The 27,400-nt window shown below is 45.9% G+C and overlaps 3 protein-coding genes and 1 long non-coding RNA gene across 7 annotated transcripts in view; 2 read left to right on the top strand and 2 right to left on the bottom strand.

Moving 5' to 3' along the window:
* ABLIM2 (actin binding LIM protein family member 2) overlaps positions 1–4,911 on the top strand; it is a 66,738-nt gene extending 61,827 nt beyond the window's left edge. The window contains exon 15 of the mRNA XM_083399020.1: positions 4,767–4,911. Within this exon, the coding sequence (XP_083255146.1) occupies positions 4,767–4,896 (130 nt within the window). The 3' untranslated portion in view covers positions 4,897–4,911. The remainder of the gene's footprint in view (positions 1–4,766) is intronic.
* Positions 1–10,102, bottom strand: part of SH3TC1 (SH3 domain and tetratricopeptide repeats 1) — a 120,497-nt gene extending 110,395 nt beyond the window's left edge. Inside the window, exon 1 of the mRNA XM_083398959.1 lies at positions 10,086–10,102. The gene's annotated coding sequence lies outside the window, so the exon portion shown is untranslated. The remainder of the gene's footprint in view (positions 1–10,085) is intronic.
* Positions 735–27,400, bottom strand: LOC310657871 (solute carrier family 2, facilitated glucose transporter member 3-like). Of its 4 annotated transcripts, XM_083399026.1 has the most exons (12): positions 27,159–27,269; positions 18,719–18,845; positions 18,506–18,630; positions 14,145–14,240; positions 11,144–11,304; positions 10,417–10,657; positions 8,992–9,154; positions 7,323–7,510; positions 6,558–6,662; positions 5,308–5,409; positions 4,434–4,637; positions 735–3,718 (listed from the first exon to the last, which is right to left on the bottom strand). In XM_083399026.1, exons 5-12 carry the CDS (start codon positions 11,251–11,253, stop codon positions 3,491–3,493), a joined length of 1,341 nt encoding a protein of 446 aa, XP_083255152.1. In that variant the 5' UTR covers positions 11,254–11,304; positions 14,145–14,240; positions 18,506–18,630; positions 18,719–18,845; positions 27,159–27,269; the 3' UTR covers positions 735–3,490. The 4 variants fall into 4 exon arrangements, with proteins under 4 accessions (XP_083255152.1, XP_083255153.1, XP_083255150.1 ...); XM_083399027.1 differs by lacking the exon at positions 18,506–18,630 and having other exon boundaries at positions 18,705–18,845; XM_083399024.1 differs by lacking the exons at positions 18,506–18,630; positions 18,719–18,845 and having other exon boundaries at positions 27,159–27,400.
* Positions 23,667–26,181, top strand: LOC310657929. The gene is made up of 3 exons (XR_014502009.1): positions 23,667–23,869; positions 25,333–25,804; positions 25,981–26,181. It is a non-coding gene; the product is annotated as an uncharacterized lncRNA (long non-coding RNA).

The following is a 27,400-nucleotide window of genomic DNA, read 5'->3' as shown; positions in this document are numbered from 1 at the left end:
CCCTTTCCAGATCCTCTCCTACATGTACTGTACATATATGGTTTCTGACCTGGATGGAGATGATTGTTACCGGTAGTTTGGTAGTTTAATTTCTTTATATTCATTTTATACACCACAGGGGGGAAATTTGTGGTATCCTCTCTCTTGTCAAACATATCTAAGCTCTTGCTCTCTATCACTACAAACACACATGGAATAGGTAACATTTATCTCAGCCTTGCCTCCAAGGAATTCAGCAAGGCAGTCTACATCCTCACAGGAACCCTGAGCAGGCTACAGTGGAGTCATGGTGACTGGCCCAAGATCTTCCAGTGAGCAACATGCCTCTATCATGCTAGCCAGGACACCAACACTGGCTTTGCTCTGCTGAGGGCCACACAAGCAGGCTTGATGATGCAGAGACCCAGTCAGAGGCGGGGAAAGGAGGGTGTTCTTGTCCTGCTTGTAGAAATGTAGAGGTCTGTATAAGCTGCCAGGGACAGCAAGAAGGAAAATGCAGTAGGGAGGCATGGAAGGTCTGCAGAAATGATCCGTGCAAAGGAAGAGCTTTGATGTGGAGTGGAAGATCTGCAGGGTCTAAGTGATTTTGCAGGTTGCTGCATGGGAAGTCCAGGAATGATCTGCAGGGTTTGAATCTGCATGAAAAGGTTAACTGTTAGTAGAACTACATTGCTGTTTGTTGTCTCATGGGGAGAAATTACAAAGCTAGAAATTATACACACAGGTATGCAGTATTTCCACCGAAACCTTTTATTTTAAAAACATCCAACACATTCACAATAACAAAAATTATAAAACCCACTGGAAATATTCACAGTACAGAAAACAAAAAGGAACAAGTGAGTTACACAATTTCAACCCAAGGCATTGCACGAAGTGTGGAATGCAAGGTCAGGAATGCTTTTGCCACCCCATTTGGAAGAGGTGCTGGGGGGGGGGGCTGAAGGTCAAAGAATAAAAAGAAGTGTGAACTCAAAAAAAGAAAAAGAAAGCAGGATCCAAAAATGGGGAGTGGATGTGAGGGGATAGATATTTGGGTAAAGAAATTATGGATTTTTAAAAGAGTGTAACCACAATGCTGGACACTTGAAGCTGCCTCTCCTCTTCTGCTGCACAAAAAGAGGCTTCCATCCATCCTGGAAGCCCAAGGAGATTGTGTCAGGACAGGCTATTCATGCCTTTACTGGATGCCAAATGTTTCAAGCCATGAGGGAAGGTTTGGGGACTGCCAGTCTCTCTCTTCCTTCAGGGTGATTGCAGGCATCCTACTGCAACCACCATCCCATTACCCTCAAGAGTTTTATGTAACAGGCTGAGCAGCAAAAAGAAGCAACATGAAGATAATTCGCAATAATCAACATAAACGGATGGTAACAATTTCCAGTGTTTATGACAATCTCTTTCCAGTTGTTCTGGAAGTGAGGCTCTTCCAAGCTAAGAATGTAAGACAGTAGACACTCACTTCCTTCAAAACCTCCCACAGTTCAATGCCCCAAGGAAGACCACATCATACTAGGGATGATGTCACAAAGCAATAGTTCCCAGGGTTCCCCTGGAGAGGTGAGGGAGACAGTATTATTTTTACTACTGGTTTAAGATTATGGGGTAGACATCTTCCCATGCAGTCACTGAGTATGGACATTGTCCCACTGGGTTAATGAGCATGAACAGGGAAGAGATCATGACTACATCCTGGCTTCCTCTTCAAGTGGAATGAATTAAAACAAACATAATGCTAGCATATTGCACTACGTCATATATCTGTATCTGTAACAGAACATTCCCCGCAAGACGAGAGCTAGCGAAATCTCAAGTAAAATAAGCCCTAGTTCTGGCTAACAAATATTTGAGATCTCAGGCTCTTCAGATAAATGGGGTTACAACTTTTTAGTATCCAGTTTTAGTAGCTTTAGTCTCTATTCCTACATTCTATCGTCTGCAGCCCAAAGCTATTTCTTGTCAATAAATTGCCACATACTTCATTTAATAATAAAATAATTAATTACAAAAATACATTTTGGAAAACTAGTTTCGTTTCAATTTCATAAATACCATCTGTTGTGTTACTCTTTTTAAAAAGAGACAGAGGGAGAGAGAACAAACCACTAAACTATCATGGCTGCCACAAGACACAGTAGGTCAATGTCATCCTACTGCTTCACAACGCCTTTAAGAGACACTGTGAATTCCAGGACCCTAATATGCCTGAAAATGTGATACAGAATTGTGTCTACTTCGAAAAGAAGAGGAATGGAGGGGAACCCACAGAGAGGCCTCCAGAAATGGTTTTTCACTTCTCACTAGTGCAGAGTGTGAGGTGGATGCCCTCACAGAAAGGTTCAATTCTCATATTGCAAATGCAAATTAGGAGACCCTACAAATACTGATGTCCATAAAGACTGGATGGGTCTCAAAATAAGACATTTATGTCCCCCTTCCTGAATAATACGTTCACACATTAGCAGCCACAGGACATTCATTCATGTCTTAAAAAATCACTACAAGAAATGGCCTCCAGCCTATAAGCTGGAAATGGGATGACTGAATCCATCAAGTTGCAATGCCTCCTTTACTTTATCATTACAATGTTCAAGTAATACTTAACGACAGGTATTCAACACATTCACCAAATAGTCTGGCAAGCACAGAAGTGTCCATAGAACTACAGGCTTGTTCTCTCCACGGCTCAGTTTTCCTAACAGCACAGTAGACCCTTAAAAAGTGATAAGCACAATCTCCGCAGGACCGTACACCACCTACAGAGTGACCTTTTCCTCTTTGGTATTTCACTGCCTACCACCAAAATGCTTTGACAGTCATAGTGATTCCCAGTCCACACTTCCTTCTATTTTACATAAAAATAAATATTTACAAGCAAAATGACACAGGAATAAATAAACTCTAGTAAACAATTTTTCTCGAATAGTACAAAAGGGGGCGGGACTTTTCTCTTTATCCCTATTTCCCGAAGATGAAGCAAACTCCCATTTGATGAAATAAATAGCTCTTTCCCATGCACACCCATGATTTAAATAATTCTGGGCAGCCATTCCCCACATCCACACTGTAGAAAACACTCTGGCAACAAGAGAAGGACCATAGGAGAAGCCATCAGTTCACTTACAGGAAAATAATTTGCTTCAAAGCTGTAAATGACCAGAACCCCCTTATAGAGGGTCAGCCCCATGTAATGATGCAAGGAGAATGTATTAAATAGAGGCAGGGGAGGGAGCCATTTCTTAGGTCTCTATGAATGAGTGACAGGGAAAGGAGCAATGTAGGGAGAATGATAAAGCCGTATTGCCTTCCAGCACTGTAAGCAAGGCAAGTTTCCCTGCATTTAACTTGTTTTAGCATGTGGCAAGAGTCTTGGCACACAAGGAAAGGCTGACGGGGAAATGAAGAAATAGCAGCAATTAAAAAAGTATCTCTGCTTCCCCCCTGTGAGGATTATCCTCAGAACCGAGAAAGTGTCAAGAACAGAACATTGTTAAATATTTGGTGCAACATCTTTAGTGGGCTGTATGCTGGTCAGTTCCACCATTGGCCCCTTTTCCATGGTTGCTGGAAAAATACCATCCTCTCGTCTCCTTTCAAAGCCACTGGAGATCTCTTCAAAAGTCCGGCCTTTTGTCTCAGGGACTTTAAAGAAGGTGAAGATGAAGAAGAAGATGAGGAAACCAACAAAGATGAGGAAAACATAATGTTTGAGGACATTCTGCGAGGGAGAAAAGAGAAAGAGTTATACCTCAGTAAGGTCACAGGCCTGAAATTAAAAACATAGCTATGGGGTCCATCATCAGAGTCCTCTGCGTGTAGCATATGCCTCTCACTAGCTCTCCTACATCATGCCCTGATGTGGCTGTTACATGCCCTGTGGCAGGAAGCCTTCCCATTGAGGCATTTTTCAGACCAGGAGGACTTGGCCACTTGAGGGATCACAAGAAAAGCAAAGAGCTTTGGCCCAAGTTGACCTGTGTGTGTGGCTGCTAAGTGAGCAACCAATAGGAGAAGGGATGACAGGTCAGGGCATCCAGAAACCTCTTTCTCCACTCTCCCTCTCATTCTCATTCATGCAGTATGTATAGGCCAAATTCCAGGCTCTGCATGGGGACCCTGCACAACCGGACGTGTATCGTGCCAAGGCAAGCCTATGTTAATCCTTGCAAGTTGCAAAGAAAACACTTTCCCAAATGTTATCACACCAGCAAACCACTCACTAAAGCTCCTCCGAACCACTATTCTCAAGTGTGACAAACTCTTGTTTGCTCCTTTTCACCTCTCAGTGCCCTTGCTTGCCCTCTCACCTGTCTCATTCTATTCGATTTTAGACTGAGAACTCCTTGGGACAGGAGCCTGACATTGTGATTTGGCTATGCTGTTACCTACCCAATACACAGATCGTGATACATTGCTCAAAGCAACTCTCTTACCTTTAGGATCGGAAACAGCATGCCCACTAGAAAATTGGACGTCCAGTTGGAAAGGCCAGCTACAGCCACAGCTGCGGGACGAGGCCCCTGGCTGAATAGTTCAGACACAATGAACCAGGGGATTGGGCCAGGGCCAATTTCGAAGAGAGCCACAAAGGCTAACGTGGCAACAACGCTGACGTAGCCAATCCCAGATACAATGCCCTGTTACAAAGAGAATTAACAGCAGTTAGCAATTTTTGAGACAGAAGAGTGCAAACATGCCTGTGTCTTGCAATGTATTTTAGAGTCATCTGTATCTGTATCTGCTTCATTTTCATTTATATTTTGCAGAAAGGGGCCTGAAGCTAAGAAAGAAAAACCCAGCCGCCAGATTTCCCGACTCAAGACTAGATCTGAATCCAGGTGCGAGCGAGCTGCAATTACTTTCTCCCTGCAAAAAACCTTTGAGCCAAGCCTGTGAGAAGCAACGGCATGAAGCAAATACGCAGCTAGCGCACCTATGAGAACCAGTAATGATTAGAGGGTTGGACTAGACCTGGGAGACCAGGGATTGAACCCCCACTCAGCCATGAAGCTCAGTGGGCAACCTTGGGCCAGTCACTGCCTCTCAGCCTCTGGGTTGTTGTGAGGACAACATGGGGAGGGGGGAAACCATGACCTCCAAAATAAGGGTGATCTGGTTGTGGCTGTCTTGCTTGCTAGTGGACTAGTGTACATCCTGGCCAGTGAAAAATCAGCTGCAATACTATTATAATGATTCCAACCTGCAAGCCATTTCCTTTCTTTTCATTACACTTGCATGTATGCCTGATCTGTTTTGACCCCAAAGACGCTGCGGACACACCAGGAAGCAGGGATGGTGACGGCTTACCTTCAATGCCAAGGAAATAGTCATGGCGACAGCACAGATGGCCATGCCTCCTAAGCCAATCAAATGGAGTGTTCTGCGGCCTGCACGCTCTACAAGGAAGAGCTGGAAAATGGGAAGAAAAATAAAATGTTGCTTTTGGTGGCAAGCGCTCTCCCCAAACCTAAGCACCGCCTCCTCTTCAGAGTTTGTCTAAACTACAGAGCCTTGGGCTTGCCAATCAGAAGGTCAGCGGTTCAAATCCCCGCGACGGGGGGAGCTCCCGTTGCTCGGTCCCTGCTCCTGCCCACCTAGCAGTTCAAAAGCACGTCATGTGCAAGTAGATAAATAGGTACCACTCTGGCGGGAAGGTAAACAGCATTTCAGTGTGCTGCTCTGGTTCGCCAGAAGTGGCTTAGTCATGCTGGCCACATGACCTGGAAGCTGTCTGTGGACAAAGGCCAGCTCCCTCGGCCTATAGAGCGAGATGAGCGCACAACCCCAGAGTTGTCCGCGACTGGACCTACTACCTTTTGTAATTGAATGATGATCATAACAACCATCAGGCTGGTGAAGTGTCCTGTGAATTTGCATCCCAACTGAAATCTCTTCTCCATCCCCCAACCCTGAAACAGTACCCTAACACTTTAATAAGCAAAGACTACCAGTCATTTTTAATATATATAAAGATAGACCATTCAAATATATAAAAAACAACTACCCTTTTCATTTTCTACTCTGATAACCCATGAGAACAAAGGCCAACTGACGAACTGAATTAAAACTCATAGCTCAAGTAGTACTGCTATAATATCTGAAGTCACTTTGGTTAAGACAAGAAACGCCACCTCCGAGTTTGCTGTTCTATAGCTGGGAAACATTTCCGTGCTTGTGGGGGTGGGGAGGAACGCAAACAGGGGCGACCCTGTTATTCCCCATGGAGCAGCAGCAGCAGCAGCAGTCCATCCTCTCTCATGACAGGGACAAACGAGGAAACTGCCTCCTGCCCACAGGCAGATCTGGCTTCAGGGCAACACAATCGGGAAAGAAGGAAGAAGGAAGCAACGCTCCCTGTTTCGAAAAGAAAATGTTGCCCAGCGGGGAGAACAATTAAGCACAGGGTCACAGGACTGAGTACCCACCCTGAATTCTAGCCATATATTTACCTCCCTCCCTATTGTTCTAGATATAAAGATAAAGATAAAGGGAAGGAGAGGGGAGACTTTGACTCAGCTATAAAGTACACGAATGCCATGTTGCCAAAGACTACTTACCGATACAACTGTAAAGATGGTGTTGACCACACCGGCACCAATGGTAGCGTACACCGCCTGTTTCACTCCAGCATCTTCAAAAACCTCAGTAGAATAGTAAAAGACCTACAGGCAGATAAATATTTGTCACTGCTGGTGTCTGGAGCTCACCTTGTTCTTAATGCTAAGCAGGGAAATTCAACGTCTATCTTATTATTATTCATTATTATTTATTCATTTTATATGCCACCCTATACCCAGAGGTCTCAGGGTGGTTCACAGAAAAGGTCAACATAAAAACCACTATATAATCAAAATATAACAACAACCCAATAACACCCCTCCCCAAAGAAACAGCCACATTTTAAAAGGGCATAGGATGTCAACCAAAGGCCTGGTTATAAAGGAACGTTTTTGCCTGGTGCCTCTTGACTCAGAAGCAAATCTCACAGAGTATAATGGGAATCCTGACCAGGTAAGTGTGCGCAGGATTGACCACTGCATTGCTTAACTGTTGCTAAGATTGAGGGCAGGTAACAAAATCCCCTGCTATCTTTAAGCCTCGTAACAGTCCTTTCCTGTGGATTGCAGCTGCTGTTCCTACTTTTATATCCAGGGACTGGGGCCTCAGTTACTGTGACCAAGGTTCTTCTACAAGCCCATAATCACTATTCTCTGCTTCAAAGATGAACTGGCCCATCCACAAGGCCAGCAATTTAGAACATGGCAAAAGTATTTGGCTGCAAGAGAAAAGCGCTCAGGGAATGGAAGAAGAAAGCAACATACTGCATTGATGCCGGACAGCTGCTGGGAGAGCTGAAGCACAATGGCAATGATGATGGCCTGGCGGTAGCTGGGGGAACGGAAGAGCTCCGGAATGGTCACTTTCTTCTCTTGAGACATCTTGGCGCTCTCTTCTTTCATCTCCTGAATATCACTCGACACATCTTGGGTGCCACGGAGCTTCTGGAGAACTGGCAGGAGGAATCAAACATCTGAATTATGCACAACGCGACAGTGATAATGTCCTCCTACCCTGAGAGTTCACTTCTTCGTGACAATGAAGCCAGCTCCCTAGTCTAGTCTTCTGCTCAACCCATGAGGTCAACTGGCCTTTGGTCTAACCCATTAATCCTCATCACCAACTTTAACAAAATCAAAGTATTTTTAACTGTATTTGCTCACAAATACAGATCTCTTGCTGCCTCTTGATTCTATCTCCACTTTTCCTTGCTGCTTTCCCCATTGGCTAAATTGAAATTCTCGGCAGGGGACAGTTTCTCTTGCTTATGGCATTGTTCTCTCGTGTACATTGAGAGAGATATGACACAGGCATGGCCAAACTTGGCCCTCCAGCTGTTTTGGGACTACAGTTCCCATCATCCCTGACCACTGGTCATGTTAGCTAGGGATGATGGGAGTCCCAAAGCAGCCAGAGGGCAAAGTTTGGCCATGTCTGCTATAATATGTCAACGACTGTAATTAGGCTGAGATCTCCCACACCTGGAGATGCTTCCATTCATCTATGAGGCAAGTTGATACCCTTACAGATCCAGGAAGGAATTACCAAAGAAATCCTATGGGTAACACTCAGACCTTCCCCTTTCTACTCATGTTTCTGCATTTTCCCATTGCAGGCAGGTACTGGCACAGAAGCAAACCTTATGGCAAGACCCAGAAATATTTTGGGTTTCTTATGTCCCTCTGTGAAACAGAAACCATTCACACAACCCTCAAAACAACTTGACTGAGTCCAGTTCAAGTTTTGGAGAAGACAAGACAAAGAGGAATTGAAAGGGCCATCCAGGATTTCCATGCTTCTATGTTTTCATTGTGCTGTTTTCTCAATCAGATTTTTCTCAGAAAATATGATAATTAGAGAAAAGAATCTAACAATGCAGCAATCAGGGCAGGTGTTGGCGGTTCTCGATGCCACCTTCCAGAGGTGTGGTTTTGATGTGGGTGGTGACAGTTTGGCAGGTGAACCTATCATCTTTCCAATGGCTCCCATTTTAATGTTTTACTAATCTTTTTGGCTAATTCTTTTAAAAATTACAATTATTTATGCAGTAGTGCTCAGATGAAAAAGCATCATAGTGCTGATTTTGAAAATCAGTTTTAGAATCATAGAATCATAGAATCATAGAGTTGGAAGAGACCACATGCTGCCTCAGTAACCAGCATTTAATCAATAAAATGCCATTTTTAAAAAATGGCTGTTCAAGTGGGCAGTACCTTCTTCTATACTTCATAGCTATGCATGGCCAATAGTGCGGACAGAACACAATGGGACGTACACAAGAAAGGTGATGGTAGTGGGTGGCCTGTTAAGTTGCAATTCCCCTTATAGCTTCTGGAAGGGAGTAGATTGTCCTATGAGCTCCCCATAAGGATAATGAAGAGGCTACGCTGCTGCAAGCCAAGGGATTGGATCGCTTCATTACTCGGTGGTTACCTGCATGCGCTTTCTCTTCCTCCATCCTGTTGATCAGCAGGAATCGTGGGCTCTCAGGGCAGAATGGCAGTGCTGCACACTGCAAGACGGCTGGGACAACGGTGAGTCCGACCAGCAATGGCCAGAGAGTTTTAGTTCCCAGGATGACATCTAGGCCAAAGACCTGATTGTAGAAGTTGGTGGAGAGAAAGACAAGACAAAACGCTTATGAGCTATATTTCCAGAAACTGAAAGTTACGTGCAGCATAACTAGACGTTTTATAACAATCTATGGCTTCCCATAAAGAAGCATGGATTCTTCCCACGAGGAATGGTAGTCTGTTGATGATCCCTAGCCCACCTCTACAGAACTCCACCCAGGCTTCAATGATAGGAAGGGATGATTCTTTGTAATGTAGCATCCCCTTTCCTGAATGAATCATTTACTTTAAGCACATTCAGCTTTAATCCGAAAAAAGCTCCCAGAGTAACTTTTAAAAAGTGAAGGACCCCTGACAGTTAAGTCCAGTCGCGAACGACTCTGGGGTTGCGGCGCTCACCTCGCTTTACTGGCTGAGGAAGCAGACGTTTGTCTGCAGAGTTTTTCCGGGTCATGTGGCCAGCATGACCACATGGCGAAACCAGAGCACCGCACAGAAACACCGTTTACCTTCCCGCCTATTTATCTACTTGCACTTTGACACGCTTTCGAACTACTAGGTGGGCAGGAGCAGGGACCGAGCAATGGGAGCTCACTCCGTCACGGGGATTCAAACCACAGACCTTCCAATTGGCAAGCCCTAGGCTCTGTGGTTTAGACCACAGCGCCACCCGAGTACCCCCAGAGTAACTTACATGAGGTCAATAACAAAACAAGACAGTCCCTGCCAGCAGCCTTATCAACTAGCCATAAGCTATTTTCCAAGTAGCCAACTGAACCCATCCTTAAAGGTACCCCTGCCCGTTCGGGCCAGTCTTGCCAGACTCTAGGGTTGTGCGCTCATCTCACTCTATAGGCCGGGAGCCAGTGCTGTCCGCAGACACTTCCGGGTCTCGTGGCCAGCGTGACAAGCTGCATCTGGCGAGCCAGCGCAGCACACGGAAACGCCGTTTACCTTCCCGCTGGTAAGCGGTCCTTATTTATCTACTTGCACCCGGGGGTGCTTTCGAACTGCTAGGTTGGCAGGCGCTGGGACCGAGCAACGGGAGCGCACCCCGCCGCGGGGATTCGAACCGCCGACCATGCGATCGGCAAGTCCTAGGCGCTGAGGCTTTAACCCACAGCGCCACCCGCTGAACCCATCTTATGCTTGTTTAATTTAGAATTAAGTCCACGGTCCTCAACAGGGATTACTCCCAGGTGCACAGAGTTGGGACCTGGTCATTAACTCCCTTCCAGCAATACCAATGAACCACTTAGCTGCGTGGCTTTGTAATCATTCTTACCTGTGCCACCAGGATACCCACGACAATACCCAGCTGATTCAGTGTGCCAAAAGCTCCTCGCAAGGCAGTGGGGGAGACCTCACTGATATACATGGGCACAAAGCCAGTGCAGAGGCCGCAGTAGATACCAACAACAAGCCGGCCAGCAATAAACATTTCCAAAGCGTTTGCCATTCGGGAGAAGCCCATCAAAATGCCTCCTGAAATGGGCAAAACATTCACCAGCAACATAGAGTTTCGCCTGCACAGGAAGGGAAAAATCGTATCATTATTTCAATTTATATACCGCTTTTCCATATAAATATGCCCAAAGTGGTGTTACTTATTTAAACAGAAAAGTCAAGTGGCACCATGCACCCCTAATTAATATGGGTCATAATCCATCACTGGGACATTCTCATGTGCAAAGAAACCACACTGGAGAACAAAGCAGACTCGTTTTGAGGGGGCTTGTGCAGAAGCTCTTCCTGGTGGATTGGGCTCCACTGTTCCCCTCTGCCTGTGCAATTTGTTGTCCTTAATGGCACCCAAAATATGCTTTCTGGTAGGGCAAGTTGCCTTCTTAGTACTTCCATACTAGGCATTCCCCCAAAGTGTGACACAATGATCATTATGGAATTGAATTCTCTGTCCATTCTGTAATGGAGCTAATTTCCTCTTATCCCTTCTTGTTTTTCAAAATGGAGGCGGAAACTGCTCCGTAGTCCAGAATATTCCCCCAACGTACCTGCCAAATCGGTTGACGAAAAGTCCAACGGAGAAAGAGCCAAGCATCCCTCCTACTGAGAAAATTGACACAGAGAGGGCCCATAGTGAGGTTAGCAGCGGTTCGGACATCGGGGCGCCTGACCGCTCTATCCATGATTCATTAAAAAATTCTTTGATAACCTGTGTGTGAGAGAAGAAAAAACACTCCATAGGTATTGAGTTACAACCACATACCAGGGATATTGTGTTAAGAAAACTTTGGAATTGTACTAAAGGAATGAGGTGAGAACAGAAATCAAAAGAAAAGCTTCTTGATATATAGAGTGGTATAAAAGTTAAATACTTTCCAAAAATGTTTAAGTGAATCTGGTTCAAGACAGGAGAAATACTTTTACGGTTCCAGGGCAATAGTTTTCCAACAGTAAGGAAGGAAGGAACCTTTGCTTTACTGGCAGTTTAAATCAGGAATTGCTCCGTGAGAACATACACAATGGCAGACAAGCTTTCCTGAAAGCCCCGTGGCTCCTGCCATATGTCAGGCCAATAAGGAGTGGGCATTCTAATGTCTGCAATGTACAGGAAATCTGTTGCAGGTAATTCTTTTTTAAAAAATAATAATAATATTTATCTGTTGCAGGTAATTCAACATGTAAAATGTCCCCTGGAGGTAGAAAGAGTGAAAACTATTCTAGAAAAGTTAAGAAATGGGGAGTGGAGACACTGCCTCCTTTTGAGGCATGGCAAATCTCAAGCAAGCAGTTCTCAAATGCTTCTCAAAGGTAAGAGTGCATTGGCTTATAGCTTTAAACAGGTATATCTTATCACATAATATTGGACCTTATCTTTCAATCCACTGAATTAAACAGACATTTAATTAATAGAGTCATACAAATCTACATTCTGATACATGCACGGCTCCTGTAAAGAGAAGAGGCTTTTGGCTGATACAATCAGACATGAAAGGAGGCAATAGCTGTGTCTGCTTAAATTCCATCTTCTGCACTCACAACTACTAAAGCCACAAGAAGCCCACCCACCCACCCACCCACCCACCCTTTCACATATTTGAAAAAGCAGCAGGGCCAGTGGACAGGAGGCAGCCATCTTCTCCACTGCCACCAGATGGCAGCAGGACCTTAAGCATGAGCGCAAGAACAGATGCCTGTGGTTTCTGCATTTTCAGATCTCGGGTGCGCATGGTACAAGTGAGTCATTCATTTTGTAAAAACCCAAACCCACACACTTCCCCGGTTCTCCCTCTTAATCTAATGGTGCAATTCTGAGGTGTCTTACTTGCTCTACTACTGCATGAAGATTGAAAATATGAAGATCGAGAAAAGATGGGTAAGAATTATAACTGTAAGGGGAAGGGGGTGATAGTTACAGGATTGGAGCCAGAGGTGGGGAGTGAAGTAGAAGAGACTCTTATGGGAAACCAGAGCATCTCTCAGCTCTGCACTGTGCGCCAGGCCCTCCCTCCCTCCCTGCCTGCCTTTCTTCCTTCCTTCAAGCAGATGTGCCCTCACTGTGACTCAGCAGCTGGCCGTCCTCCATTTATTACAGCTACCTTCCTTCCCCCTCCAACCAGTGTAATGCTGAGGGTGTCGGGACTTGGACCTGGGAGACCCAGATTCAAATCACCACTAGGCCATGACGCTCACTGAGTGACCTTGGATGAGCCAGCCACTGCCTCTAGCCTACCTCACAGGGTTGTTGTGAGGGTTAAATGAGAGGGAGAGCCATTTCTGTCCCTTGAGCATCTTGGAAGGAAAGGTGGGATATGAGTGGAATACTGTAAATAAAAATTCCCAAAGATGTGTGTCCCTGGGAGGTTAATCATTTAATCTTACCCCAATTCTAAGCATCAAATCTGCTCTTCTCCCACTGTCCCCACCTCAGTCATCCGACTGCAACAAAACTCTCTTTATAGCACCGACAATCCTGGTATGGCCGTTTTTATGTTTTGGCCATCCTAGAGCAGGGATATTGCAGATTTTGCTGTGTTTAGTATATTGTCTCTGTGTATTTTTGCTAGTTTTGCCAATTTTCTTGGAAGCTGTCCTGGAAATCTGTTTGAAGGGCAGGGCAGAAACACCTAATGTGTGTGTGTGTGCGCGTGCACATGTGTGAAATATAGATTTGGGAGGGACCATGAGGGTCATCTAGTCCAACCCCATGAAATGCAGGAATCCTTTGCCCAACATGGGCCTTGAACCCACAACCCTGAGATTAAGAGTCTCGTGCTCAACCAACCGAGCTTACCCAGCTTTTACATTATGACGCCCCTTGTAAGTTGTGAATTTCCCCCTTCCTCAAGGCCAGGTCAGAAAACAGGCAATGAGTTTTTATCTGTAGTTTTCCCCGGATTTTCTTCACAGTTCTTCCCCTCCTTACAGGATGAGCCATGCTGATTCCATGGGCATGACTGGTACTTATGAGACCACTTTCAGGCAATGGTCAGCAATAATAGGTTGCTAGGAAAATTGATATCCCCCTAACAGAACTGGGGGAAACCTTTGCATCCCATGCAACCAAAAAGAAGGGCCATTACATTTATCACACAACAAGTCCTTTTTCTGGAAAGGTGTTAACAGCTAAAGAGGAGTTTGAACCGGAAATACCTCAAAATATGGGGTTTGGTTGCAGGTTTAGCGCTACCATCACTGTGACACCCATGCTTTACATTCTTTGTCTGTCTGGACTACCAGATATCAAGCCAGGAATCCCTGTGTGGCTGGTGGAATTTAGGCATGAGGATTCGGACCACTCTTCCTTCCCGGAGAGACTGTATCCTATTTTTATTTCTTCCTCATACGCACAATAGTTAAGGATACATCAGGTGTCAATTGCTCTTGAGTTTCATCTCCCCTGTCTCCATGACTACTACATTTCTGTGCCCCACAATTTGATTTATTTCCCCTCTGCTTCTTGTACCCTTCATGGCTTCCTCAACTTCCTGGTCGCCACTAAAGGCAAGGACAGCGATGGAGCCCCTAAAAGCCCACAGCACATAGTCTTACCGCTGCAGGAGCATTGATGACTCCAGTGTTGTACCCAAACTGGAGAGATCCAATGACAGCAACAAACACAGCAGTGACAAGCGGGCACGTTATCTTCTGCAATAGAAGGGAAGGAGAGAAAACAGTTTATTCACATTTTCCCAATTGGCTTCCCATGCGAACAAGCAGCAATCTCAATCCAAGGTTTCTTAGAAATCAATGAGTAAAAATGAGAAATGCTTTCCAAGTTATCCATTCTGCTTGGGGAATAATGCAACTTGTAGACACTACAAAAAAAGTGCAGGAAATACAGAGAACTATTACCCCAACAGAAAAATTCTAATCCAAGAGCATTTATATTTTTCATTCAGCTCTTCCATTACACACTGCTAAGTCACCACAATTATTTTTTTTAAAAGGAATAATAATAAAAAGACACTTGTGGGAAATTGTTGAATTGATGGCTGTCTGCAAATGTTAACTCCTCAAAATGGCTGACTCCTTCCCTAGGCAACAGCTGGTGAAGCTTGTGTCTGGGAGAAAACATTCAAGCACTTAAAGGGTAAAAATCAAATCAGACACACAACACACAAGTTCTTCCTTGAGGATTTCCTGAATATGCTTGTGCTGAAGGACAAAGGAAAGCAGGCTAATGGAGCCCAACACAGGATTTGTTAACCTTTCTTCCTTACCTTATCCAGGATTGGAAGAAAATTAAAACATTAATCTCCCACAGATCAGACAATTTAGCCCTTCCTCCAGCACATGCACTGGAATTGCCACAGGTAAGGCCCCAGGCAGTTTAGGGGGGGTAGTAACTGGAAAAGATATAAAAAGATGACCTCCCTGTCCCTCCCTGTTACTGTCAAGCTTCTACAACTTGCACAATCCCTCGGAGGGCTGTTTTAATTTGATGTGTGATTTGCTATTTGTGACCGTTTTTTATGACGGCATGGATTCTGATCCAGAGCACATGACGAGAGCACTGGAGAATTCTCCCAGGCTTTCTGGGGCTGAAATCTGAGAAGATAGATTGGATACTGTGGAGGGGCAGCGGTGATGCATGTCTGCACATCTGTATATATATGTGGGCACAGGCCTTTAAAGTGTGCCCATCTACTTACAGGCACTGCATGACCCCACTTTTGTGCCACTACGTGACACACAGCACAGCAGAATGTGCGGGCCCAGTCCAGTGGGAGCCCCTGAAACCTGTAGATCCCACCCAAATATACCTGCGTCCCAAATTGTAACAAACCTCAAGCGCACCTCATCACTTCATGTGCTCCCAAAACAGATTTCCTGAATCTGTCATGGGTCAGGCACCCCCATTTTGGAGAGAGGATTGCTCTGGAGAAAGCAGTGAATGTTTCAACGCCCTTGCCCCACTTCGTCCCCCCAGCATCTCCACCAAAAAACAACCAAAAAACCACCCTGGCCCCACCTGTCTACAGCTTCTGTGCTTTAAATCTCCCCACCCTGTTTTCCACAAATTTTGGTAGGGATGGGATCCTGGCACACAGATATCCTGCCTTTATGGCTAGGTAGCCTCTCTCTTTTAATGCAAAGGGAAACATGAGACACAAAGACATGTACAGTACGTAAATACCCCAAAGCTGGCTGTGAAGGGTTAAGATCTCCCAGCAAACAGTCAAATGATTATTGCAACTGATATGGCACTTTTTCCAGTGTTGAAAGCCCTTCCCATCTCTGAAACCATCACCATTAGAAATGTAAGCTGTGTCATTTCCACATCTCTCTTGCAGATGGGAAGCCCCAGCTTGCCTAAGGCCAGCTCCCTGGTCTCACAGCTGAATCAAGGACTTCCTGTCTACCAGCCCACACTGAATCACAGGACTACATCAGCCTAGACCAGCCACAAGACAAAGTAATTGTAAGGGGCTGAGGCTTCTACTTCCAGTCCTCTGTTCAACGTGTATAGCATGCTGCATGCATCTACGTGAGTGTCTGCACGTGCACCCCCACCCCTCCCTACAGGCCAGGCTCCCTTAGGCGGCAGCCTCACTTTTCTCCTTCTACAGCTCTGCTTTCCTGCAGACTCCTCTGAATCGGCTGACATCTCAAGAGTGTCCTGTGGCAGCCCTTAAATGCAACAATCTGGATTACTTCACTGTGGGGTTTCTGCTGCTTCCTTATCTTACTGCAAAGTCACAGGACAGCAGAGGCCTTGGCAATTCCATGAGAAACATTTGTCTAAAAACGTCTCCATCCAGCATAATTGTGTTGCTACTATCTAACAGTATTTGCCCTCTGCAATGTCTGTCCAGAAGGCAGCCCTGCACTTCAGGGTGGGGGTGGGGAGGCCTGGCAGCCTCACCAACTCCAGGCGCGCTCCCGGGCACATGCATGCTCTCTCCCTTCCCCATGCTCTGGTCTTCCGCCTCCTCATTTTACTAACGGCGTTCAAGCTCCCCTCGGGCAATGAGCAGGGGCACCAAGGGGCACCACTTGTTGCATCCCAGTGGGGCAGGTCTTCTTTGCCATCCTCTACATGACCTTGGCAGAGACTCTCTGTGAGAGCACCCTCCTGGATCAGCGAGCAGCCACCGCCTGCATCCCAAATGCTCGGACGAAAGCGCATCTCCGCCAGGGATCTTTACTGGATGCCAAAGGGAAGCGGCCAGTTGTGCCGCCGGGCGCGCGCCTGGAAGCCCATCCTCGCCCGGCACACCCGGCCCACGCCAGGCGGGAAAGCGGCCAAGAACGGCCCCCCCCCCAAATATTTTGCGCCGAGCACCCAGCCCCGGGAGATAACGGAGAATGCCTATTCTTTTTAGTATCAGAACCGGCCGAGGCTTATTCATTCATTTGCATTGCGAGAGGCGTGGAGGGGGGTCTCCGGCGCGTCTTCCCAGTCCGGCGAAGCACCAGCTCCCGTTTCCCCGTTCCCGCTTCGAGGACCCGGCGGCCCTTTTCCCCGCTCGCCTCCTGCCCCTTTTCCGAAGCCCCCCACGCCGACCTCCGAGAGATGCGCCGCGGCCCGTCCCTCACCTTCTTGCTCTCCATGCCGCCACACGCCCCGCTCCCGTCAGAGAAGAAAGCGCCGCTGCTCCCGGGATGCGCAACCGCCACGCGCCTCGCCCGCCGCCGCTGCTGATGCTGCTGCTGCTGCTACTGCGGCGCCGCCTCTGCTGCGCGTCGCTTCCTGCTGCGCGAACCCGCCCGCCTCGCTCTCTCGCTGGCTGCTCGCTGCTCGCTCTGCTTGGGGGCCGGCCGGGGCGCGGGGCTATTTCAAGCTTCGGGCGGGCGGGGCGGGGACGGGGCGCGCAGCCCCCGCCCTGGTCCGGTCCGGCTGGAGCGACGTCGGGGCGCTGCTGACGCGCCCCTGCATCTCGGTGTGAGCGCCTCTGGCGGAGGACTTTCCTTTCTCTGTTTCAGAGACGCCCCAAAGCCCAGAAACGTCGGCCAGGAGGGAGCATTCCAGGATTTCTCCCACTCAGCCCGCTTGTCTTTCTCAGGGAATGCGAAAACCCTCAAGAAAGAGTTAGAGTTCTCATTTTGGGCTTTTTTTTGCCCCTGGAAAACTCAAAAGGTTGCTCCCCGTTTTGTGCAATTTTGGTAGTCCTAATTTTGTCATTCCTTTGGCATTGGGGCCACCATAAAAGAGATAAAGGATGATTAATCAAAGATTGTTAAAACTAAGGGGAGATGAAACCGGCAAATTTGCAGCTGCTTTGATTCTGCAGTCTACACCATTCATATATCGTATTCTCCTTTCTGGCACGGAATCCTAGAACTGTAGAGTTGGAAGGAACCCCAGGGATCATCTAGTGCAGCCGTCTTCAATGCAGGAATATTTTGTTTGAGCTCATCTCTAGCAGAGGCAGGCTAGGGCATTTCGGCCTATGCAGCTCAGAATAAAATCCCCGGCCCAGCTATAAAAGCATCATAATACATTCAATAACTTATGGGCTTTAACTGGACCAGAAGCTGCTGCCTGAGGAAGCCTCCTTCATCTCCCTAATAGCTGATTGAGAGAAAGCATTCAATAATGTTCTAGATAAACTATAGAATTATTGTGGACTATGCAGACTGATTGCTTCTGAACACTCCAGAAACATTCAGAAACTCAATTTCAAAAGTAAAGAAAAATGATTCCCCTCCCATTCAACAGCTTTCCAAATCGCATTCCTGAGAACAGCTCTGACTTTGCTTCTAAGGCATGCAGTGGGAGGACAAAATTTTTTTTGTTATGGATTGCGCCACAGTGATCCACTTCAAAGATCCACAAAACCTGAGGTAGTGTCAATTGTCCAATTTAGCATTTTTTAAAGCATTTACAATAGCTCCCTGCCTCGGTATTGATGTTGAGAGAACTGGAACCAATATTCCAGATCCTTAAAAAACAACACAACCCTCACATATTTTGCAGAACTGGTTGTGTTGACAATTGCATAATTTTATCTTCATAGTTCTGAGTACTTAGAGTTGTATACATTTCTCCACATATGGGCAGGGTGCCCCTTCCTTTCAAGCTCTCAGGAAGCTGAAAGGAAACCACAGAGCAAAAGATTATGTTGTTGCAGCACTTCCCAAATGCGGCCAGAGAGGGGTGCTTACGAGGGAGACGTGACGTTATTGTCTCATTTTCTCAGTCCTTCAGGCCTCCTTGTTCACTCCAACTCAGAAGCTGCTCCAATTCAGCATCTTTGTCACAAGCTCCGTTTTTCCTGATCAATGTTGTCATGGAAACAGGGACAACTAGGGACAAAGCCAGAAAGGAATACCCTTAAGTCATGCCATAAGCTATACGCTTATCTCTTGTGGTGTATCTGACTTGGCCATCATTTCACACACATACCAAGATGATAAAGAAATCTCTAGTGGCAAGCTATGACCTTTTCTTGATTGTACAGATCACAGTTATCTAATTCTCTCCCTCCTACTTCTCAGATCGTAGGGGCATGGGATCACATGACTGAATGCTTCAACCTGCACACAGAAATCCACACACACAGAAAACTAGCATGTCGGGAAGAAGGCTAGACACCTTTCTCTCTGTAGGTACAGTGGTACCTTGGGTTACAGATGTTTCAGGTTACAGATGCTTCAGGTTACAGACTCCACTAACCCAGAAGAAATAGTGCTTCAGGTTAAGAACTTTGCTTCAGAATGAGAACAGAAATAGTGCAGCGGCGGCAGCGGGAGGCCCCATTAGCTAAAGTGGTGCTTCAGGTTAAGAACAGTTTCAGGTTAAGAACGGACCTCCGGGACGAATTAAGTTCTTAACCCGAGGTACCACTGTATTTCCTCCCAGCAAACCTACAGAGGAGTATCTAGTCATTTTATCCCTTACTTGTAGTCAGTCTGAAGCTGTGCAAGTCCAGAAAGTGGTTTACTACCTCATCTGCTGGTTGCGTGAACTAGATGCACGTGTAATCCAAAACCTGGCTGGGCCTGTAGCACTGAAACCAGTCTTCTGGGAAATTTGCTGGGGCCAGAAACCAGGGTGTTCCTCTTGTTGGGTAGGCCAGGGAAGGAGGACACAGCGAGCTTCAGGGAAATAAACACCCACAGGACTTTAATCTCTCAGGAATTCCCTAGGCAACCCTTAGAATCCAAACTATTCTGGGTATAGTTTAGCTACAATTTAAAATTGCAAACAACCCTTGGAAACTCAGGGTGGCATTTCTGCCCAGGTTTGCTGGGCCTCTTGACACCGAGAGCCACGCCAGCTGAGAGAGAGCAGAAGCAAGGAGGCTGCTGGAAGGGCGCTAATAATGCAGCAGGCAGAGAAAAAGGACAAAATAGTTGAATTTCTTTTACTCAAACTCGTCGAGATGTAAGGTACTGGCAGGACATCCCTGTTCAGGGCTGAGGAAGACCGGCAGAGCTGCAGTTTCCAAAAGCAAAAATAGCAGAGAAGTCTGAGGGGAGGCCCAAAATTGCAGAAAGCAGTTGAGAGAGGCACTGGCGGAAATCTCAAGGGGGGAGGAGCAGACGCCTAGAGCAAGAGGGCCTACGCTGTAGTGGGATTGACAGGCGCTAGCAGCGTTGTGTACGTGGGTAGGCCAGGGCAGGAATGACAGGGTTATTTCAGGACAAGATGGAGAGGCTCATACACAGCTGGAAAGAGAGGGAAAGCCTGGAGAAGGAAGCGATTCCCAAAAGTTTACAAATGGCTGGAATTACCCATGTGCCTTTTTGAAGAACTGGAGGGGCCTAGGAGGACGCTGCTGAAAGTGCAAGAGCTTCTGCCGGTGGGAAGAGACCATGGACAGTGGCATCTTGCTTTTTGTTTTTAAATGACTGCAAGAACTGAAAATATAGCTTGAAGGAGGAGGAAACTGTAGTGAATGATTTGGCAGATGTTAACAGGAAGCAAAGTCGTGGTGCAAAAGTGAGGTCTCTGCAAGGCCCACCAGGGTATAGTTCTAAAATAACCCATTGGTTCTTTCCTTCCTATTCTCAAGCTCTCAGACTCACTTGGCAACATACAACATTTGTTCTTCACCCCCTCCCCAACCCCGTTCTACCTAATATTCCTTCTTTCGCTAACATCTGCAGCTATTCACAAATGAAGACATAGTGTAGAATCAGTGAATACAATGTTTTTTTGTTGGGAAGTATTTGAGACCCCTGATCTTTCCAGCTGTGGTGCCTTATGCAGGCCCAACCAGAGAGCAGCATGAAACGCACTCTTTGGTGATTTTAGCAACATTAATATGATGCTTGACATGCCAAGATTTCTGGTGCAAGGTGACTTTGTCCTCTCTCACATTTTCCTGATTGCATTCCCCTTAAAATAGGTTTCAACTGGGGGGAAATGGGGTGTGATTTCTCTCACTTGCACCAGACTCCATTGTCACAAAGGTCTGGTGTGCGAAAAAGCACATTTTTTGTTACCCCACAACATTTCCCCAACTGTATCATTTTCCTGAATCAATCACCTACCCGAAACAGGAAAATAATGAGTTTGGGAGACACAATTACCCCACAATAAGATGCACACAAAAGAGCAAAGCTTTCCTTTATGAACAGGTGCTAGTGGTGCTACATTAGATGCTGCCTTCCATAGCAAAAATTGGCTGGCTGTTCCAACCTGCTACTTGCTAATGTTAGCAAGGTAACCATTACATGCACATATCACAAGGTCTAACACGAGATATAGTAATGACCGAGCAAGTGAGTGCAGAATGTTTGCGTATAGGAGACAGTGCATATGTACATAGACTTAAAGGATATAAAAGACATTCTCACGCAGAGGGAACCCCCAGGACCAGACCTCAGGGCAGTTGCTGGCCTTCCATCCCTGTCCCCATTCCTTTCTGAGCCCTGCTATCATATTATCTCCTGAGAAAATACTTCTTTTCCCTCTTTCTGCTGGAGGCTGTTTGCACACCAAAAGAAAAGGTGCTTGCCAGAGGGCATTTTATTCTCACAGAGTTGGGCAAAGAGAGCAAATTTCTTTGTTTAAATAAACTATCAAAGCTGGGCGCCTTCCAGAGGCAAGCATAAAATTTATTGTTGAATTGTGTAGAGTTATTTGCAAGTCTGTTGATACATTTTCAAAGCACAATAATGGAGTAAAAGGCTCTGTCAGCTGATCTCTCCTAGTTTTTGTTTTAATATTTACAGCACAAACCTCACAATACTTGGCCAGAAAGAGAGATCTGGGCAGGAGGGGGGGACCCTACGGCTTTTATTCAACAGTAATGGTACCCAGAATGTTCCATGGGCACAAGAATTCCTTGTTGCACAATTTAATGTTCTCTCTCTGGGAGGCCCATGTCTTAAATGCAAAATCTCCTCTTAGAAACAGTTCCGTGCATGTTTGGGGGTATTTTGCAACTTGACAAGGAGGGGCAACATTCTGCCTCAGACAGCAAAATGCATACATACATGCACACATAAATTTATTTGTATGCTGCCTTTCCACTGTTAAAACCATGCTCAAGGTGGCTTACAACATGGAAGAAGACCCATAACCACAACATAGCAAAAGTAAAAAAAAAGGTAAAGGACCCCTGACAGGTTTTTTGTGTGTGTGGGGGGGGGGGGGTTTGAGATGAAGAAAGTTTATTGGGAAAACCAGGAGTGGAGTTTTGTCTGGGACTGGACTGTAAGTTTAGATCTGGTGATAAAAACACAGCCCTGGGCTGAGCAAATGTTAAGAAGCCCCTTGTTCCTTAACTCTAGGCCCATGTGGCCCTTCCCCTGACACCGTTTCACACTCTGATTGCTGGACTTTGACATTGACTGGCATCCTAATAAACCAAGAGCAGGAGCAGGACCCATGACCCTGAAGTTTGCTGCTCACCCCTGGTGCCTGCAAGAATGGGCTGGAGGACCCCTGACAGTTAAGTCCAGTCGAGAACGACTCTGGGGTTACGGTACTCATCTTGCTTTACTGGCTGAGGGAGCCGACGTTTGTCCGCAGACAGTTTTTCCAGGTCATGTGGCCAGCATGACAAAGCTGCTTCTGGTGAAACCAGAGCAGCGCACAGAAAAACCATTTACCTTCCCACCGGAGCGGTACCTATTTATCTACTTGCACTTTGACGTGCTTTCAAACTGCTAGGTTGGCAGGAGCTGGGACCGAGCAACGGGAGCTCACCCCGTCAAGGGGATTCGAACCACTGACCTTCTGATCGGCAAGTCCTAGGCTCTGTGGTTTAGACCACAGCGCCACCTCCATCCCTTATAGCAAAAGTAGTCATAAGCAATAAATCAAACATTAACACACAAGCAAACTGAACAATTTGCACATAAATCACAACAAGACCTAAAATAAATATTTAAAAAAACCAATAGCAACCACGCCCTCCTCCAAAAAGAACAACCACTCCAGTGTAAGAGTCTTGGGCCACCCATGAAAACCCAGCAACACAGACACCTTCTGTTCCTGGAGGAAAATTCGGTGTGGTTTGCAACAGCTGTGGAGCTGAGATGAAGGGAGGGCCACGCAGGAATTTCCATTAAACTGATGACATCAACGAGAGTCATGGGAAAGAGCTAGTTTCTCCTTTCCCTCTAAATGCCACAGATGGAAATTGGATATGGATAAAGTTAATGACACTTATCTATGCTGGCATTTGGGGGGAATAACCTATAGATTGGTAAACATCAGGATTTGATATTGCCTGTCCCAAATGGTCTGTTTTGATTCAACCTACTCCCAATAGAAAAAAAGCTCCAGGAAGATAATCCGGAAGCAATGCAGAGAGAATTAAAACTAGGTCACCCTGAAGGAAATGTCCCAGCATTAATTGCCATCTTGAGAATGGATGAGGGAAAAGGTGGAAGGCTCATTTGCAAGTCCACAAATTTGCATACGCACAGTTCTTTTTTTTTTTTTATGGGCAGCTTCCATGAATGGAGGTCATAGGATATTCCATGCCAACTGAAATGAAATGCATTATAAAGGCTTGGTACTTTGCATGTCTCAATAAATTAGCATATGGAGTAATAGTATAGTCCTGCTTTATTCTGCCTTGGTCAGGCCACACTTGATGTTCTGGGCACCACAATTTAAGAAGGAAATTGACACGCTGGAACGTTGACCAAGGGTCTGGAGAGGAACGGTTGAGGGAGCTGGGTATGTTTAGCAGGGAGAAGGGGAGACAGAGAGGAGATATGATAGCCATCTTCAAATATATCAAGGACTGTCACATGGAAGATGAAGCAAGCTTGTTTTCTCCTGCTCTGGAAGGTTTGGCCCGAACCTATGGCTTCAAATTACAAGAAGGAAATTCCGACTAAACATCAGGAAGAACTTTCTGATGGTAAGAGCTGTTCAACAGTGGAACAAACTCATTGTGAGGTGGTGGGCTCTCCTTCCTTGGAGGTTTTTAAGCAGAGGTTGGGTGGCCAACTGTCATGGATGCTTTAGCTGAGATTCCTCCATTGCAGGGGGTTGGACTAGATGACCCTCAGGATCCCTTATATATGCCTCCTTCTTGTCTCCCTTCCCACACTTCTTACCCATGTGAAACCAAAACTAGACATCTGGAAAGTCCATTTTCACTTAGGGCACTATTAAATCTTTCTTGCACTACTTCTGCTACCTGTAAATGTTGTCATGAAGACAAACAGCGTTGCCATTTGTACTGACCAGTCTTGGCCAACCTCCGGGGATGTGTACATCTGGTAAAGTTGTCTCTCCAAGGGGTCTCTTTGATAAGGTGTTTTATAAACATGTGCACACTCTGCACATGCTCAGGGGGTACCTGTGACATGGTAAAGGCTGCTTACAAGCCTTGTCAGAACAGGGTTTGGCTCAAAATGATGACCCTCAACTGAATGGACTACTGGCCTGATCTGATTCAGTGTAAGGTGGTCCTCTGATACCAGACCATTTCTCATTAGAAAGCAATAGCACATTAACCGATTAGTACAATAACCACATATTGAAAATCAATTTTAATTTGCATTCTCTGCTAGCAGTTGCTCAGTGCTGACTGCAGAATTGCAGATGGTCTTCTTCAAGCATCTCTTGGTTCAGAAAGTGTGTTATGATTTTGTGAACAATAAATTACACCGTAGGTGACTGCACTGGAGCTGAACTAAGAGTCTGTGCTGTGGAGTTGCCTGGTGCCATGCATGATGGCGCGTTTGGAATATGGGCACTCATAATACTTGGTCTGAATCTACAGCTGCTTCTTGTCTGGCATTAAGGCTGAGTTTTTCAAAATTGCCAGGAAAAAACTTCAAACAGAAAATATAATCAGATCAAAACATTTTGACATTATCAGGAAGGGTTGTTCCAAGAGATTGTGGAGTCTGATAGGAGGTGAGAAATCCAAACTGCACCCAATGCACTAATTTATATGGGGCCCAATCCTTAGGGAGTCCCCTTGCCTGAGGCTCTTTGAAAGGAACAGGAACTGCAGAAGAGCACAATAGGTGACATTTGCACATAAACATTTCCCGGAGAAGTCTGATCACACTTGAGCAGCCTTAATGATGCCCTAAATATGCTGGCAGAGGCAGCTGGTGGCAGGATTGCCTCTGTTACATGGGAATTTTGCCTGCTGCTGGGTGAGAAGGGAATCTGGCTAGGGCGGGCCCTGGAATCTATTTTTTCTTTCTATCTCTTGGCTGCAGATGACGGCTCCTCCTGTGCCTGTCATCATCCTGAGATGGTTGGAGGGTGTGCATGGCATCAGTTTAGAGGGATACTCACGCTTCTCCCGGCACACCAAACCTGAGGCATGCCCACATTTCAATTGCCTTTCTTTTCTTGCAGATATAAACCAAACCCTTTAAGATGGCAGTTCCTCCTTTTTCCTGAATATGCATCTTTTTCCCTTCCAAAGCCACCATCCACTTCCCCTGCGGTGGCTTCTGCTCTGTTGTTAATCCTTCCCGGATCGCCCGCTTTCCCTTTAAATGTGTGGCTGTGTCATCTGACCCTGCCTGTACCCTTTTGCGGATGCCAGTGCAAAGGCTGGCAGGGCAGGCCAAGTCACATGCATGCCTACGCTGCAAGAGTCACGGCAGAAGGTGCGCACTTTGTGTCTTCTGACAGGCACACTGCAATCCATAATTTAAATATGCTATTTGCGATTGAGATTCTGTTTCGGAAACCTTGCCTGTGAAAACATACGAGGTGAAACACACCTCTGGGTCTCTTGAGTCATCTGTCTGTTTTATTTCTGTGGCTCTCTGTCCATAGGAGAACATGCCCATTTATGGACATATCTTTCAATGATTATTAAGTAAAGTATTATTATTATTTTTTATATTCTTATTTATAACTATTTCTCTCTTTATTACTGTACTTTTAATAATATATTTATTATATTATCTGCAATAAAAGTCAGCAAATTAGCCAGGTAGCAGGGAATGTTGTTCCACAATTTTCCCTTTAAAATGTCTCAATTTCTTTCTGCAGCTTCTCTTCCAACATTCTGGGTCAGCTCATTTACTGAAGCCACGGACTTGAAAACTTCAGAGACCGTTCTGACTCTTTGCACCAGACAGTCACCTAAGGCAGTGGTTTATCATTTTTGCATGGTGATATCACAATTTTATGGTCTGTTTTAGCGCTGGGCAATTTTTCAATATATTGGCCAAAATTGGTTTTGAATCACAACGCGGTAACGATTTTGACAGGGCAACCTGCAGCAATACACCGCTCCTTGCGTGAGGGAAAGCTGGGCAGCCGATCGTGCGGTGCTGCCTTCCCCTCACTCACACGGATGGATAAAAGCTGATCACCCTCACTTCAGGGCGGAACAGCTCTTCTTAGTCAGCAGGAAAGCAGCAGCAGCAGACACAGTGGACTGCATCTTCGCTGGCTGCCACCCCCCAATCCCCCTCCCCCCCCCCCCACTCAATCTGATCTGCATGGCTGCTTCTTCCCTCATCGCCACGCCTGATCTCCAAGCCTGATCTCCAATTTCAGACATTGTGATATATCGGAATATCATGCTGTTTAGCTGCTGATTTATCAGGATGTTGAAAACCAGCCCTAGCCTGTTTTTTTTAATTATACCTAAAAACCTTTGCTTATTAGGGGCTACCCCAACATTGCTTTGCAGAGGTAACTATCATAGTTATCAAAATTTTCAAAACTGGGGGTCCATGGCTTGGCTTTTGAAAAATAGGGGGTCCTCAGTAATTAGATAATTAGCTAAGGAACTGCCTCACTCATATATCGCTGCCCAGCAACGCCTTCCTCCGTTGGGGCACTGCTGACCACATGGCATGACCCAGAGGTGGGCTTAGTTTGGACTAGAAATCAGACATTTAGTGTTGCAGCTCCAACCCTCTGGAATCAGTTGCCAGCTGAAATTAGACAGGCACCCAGCATCATGATGTTCATGTGGTCACTGAAAATGCTTTTGTTCAAGAAGGCTTTCCCAGAGATGTAATATTTCAGTAATTATGAGCTATTAATTGTACAGCAGTAGAACATGGGGTGAAATAAGTGCCTTCTCCTCCTCAGATTATGCCAATTTAATTAAATAAACATTTGGGTTGATTTATAAAACAACAGGAGTACAATCAAGGAATAAACACAGGAAATGCCCCAGCTGATACAATAGCCCGGAGTAGGATATATCTTACATGGCACCAGCAGAAGTCAAAGGCCCTTCTCCTTGCAGAAGATGCTGTAGGGAATCTACGGTCTGTACGTCCACTGCTCACTCTCTCTCTGAAAAAATCTAACACAAGACTTGGCGGTATATTTATAGCCCCTTGCCTGTGAAGTTGAGGCAGTGGCATATCCTGCTTTAGAATATAGGGCAAATATGAAACAAAGGTCAACTAATAGAAACAACATGTACTTTTGCCCCTTAGGAAGCCAG

The sequence above is a fragment of the Podarcis tiliguerta genome, assembly GCF_965153285.1.
Source record: "Podarcis tiliguerta genome assembly, chromosome: 9".
Taxonomy (NCBI): Eukaryota; Metazoa; Chordata; class Lepidosauria; order Squamata; family Lacertidae; genus Podarcis; species Podarcis tiliguerta.
The sequence above is the reverse complement of the archived record's forward strand: the minus strand, read 5'-3'. Positions and strand labels throughout refer to the sequence as shown.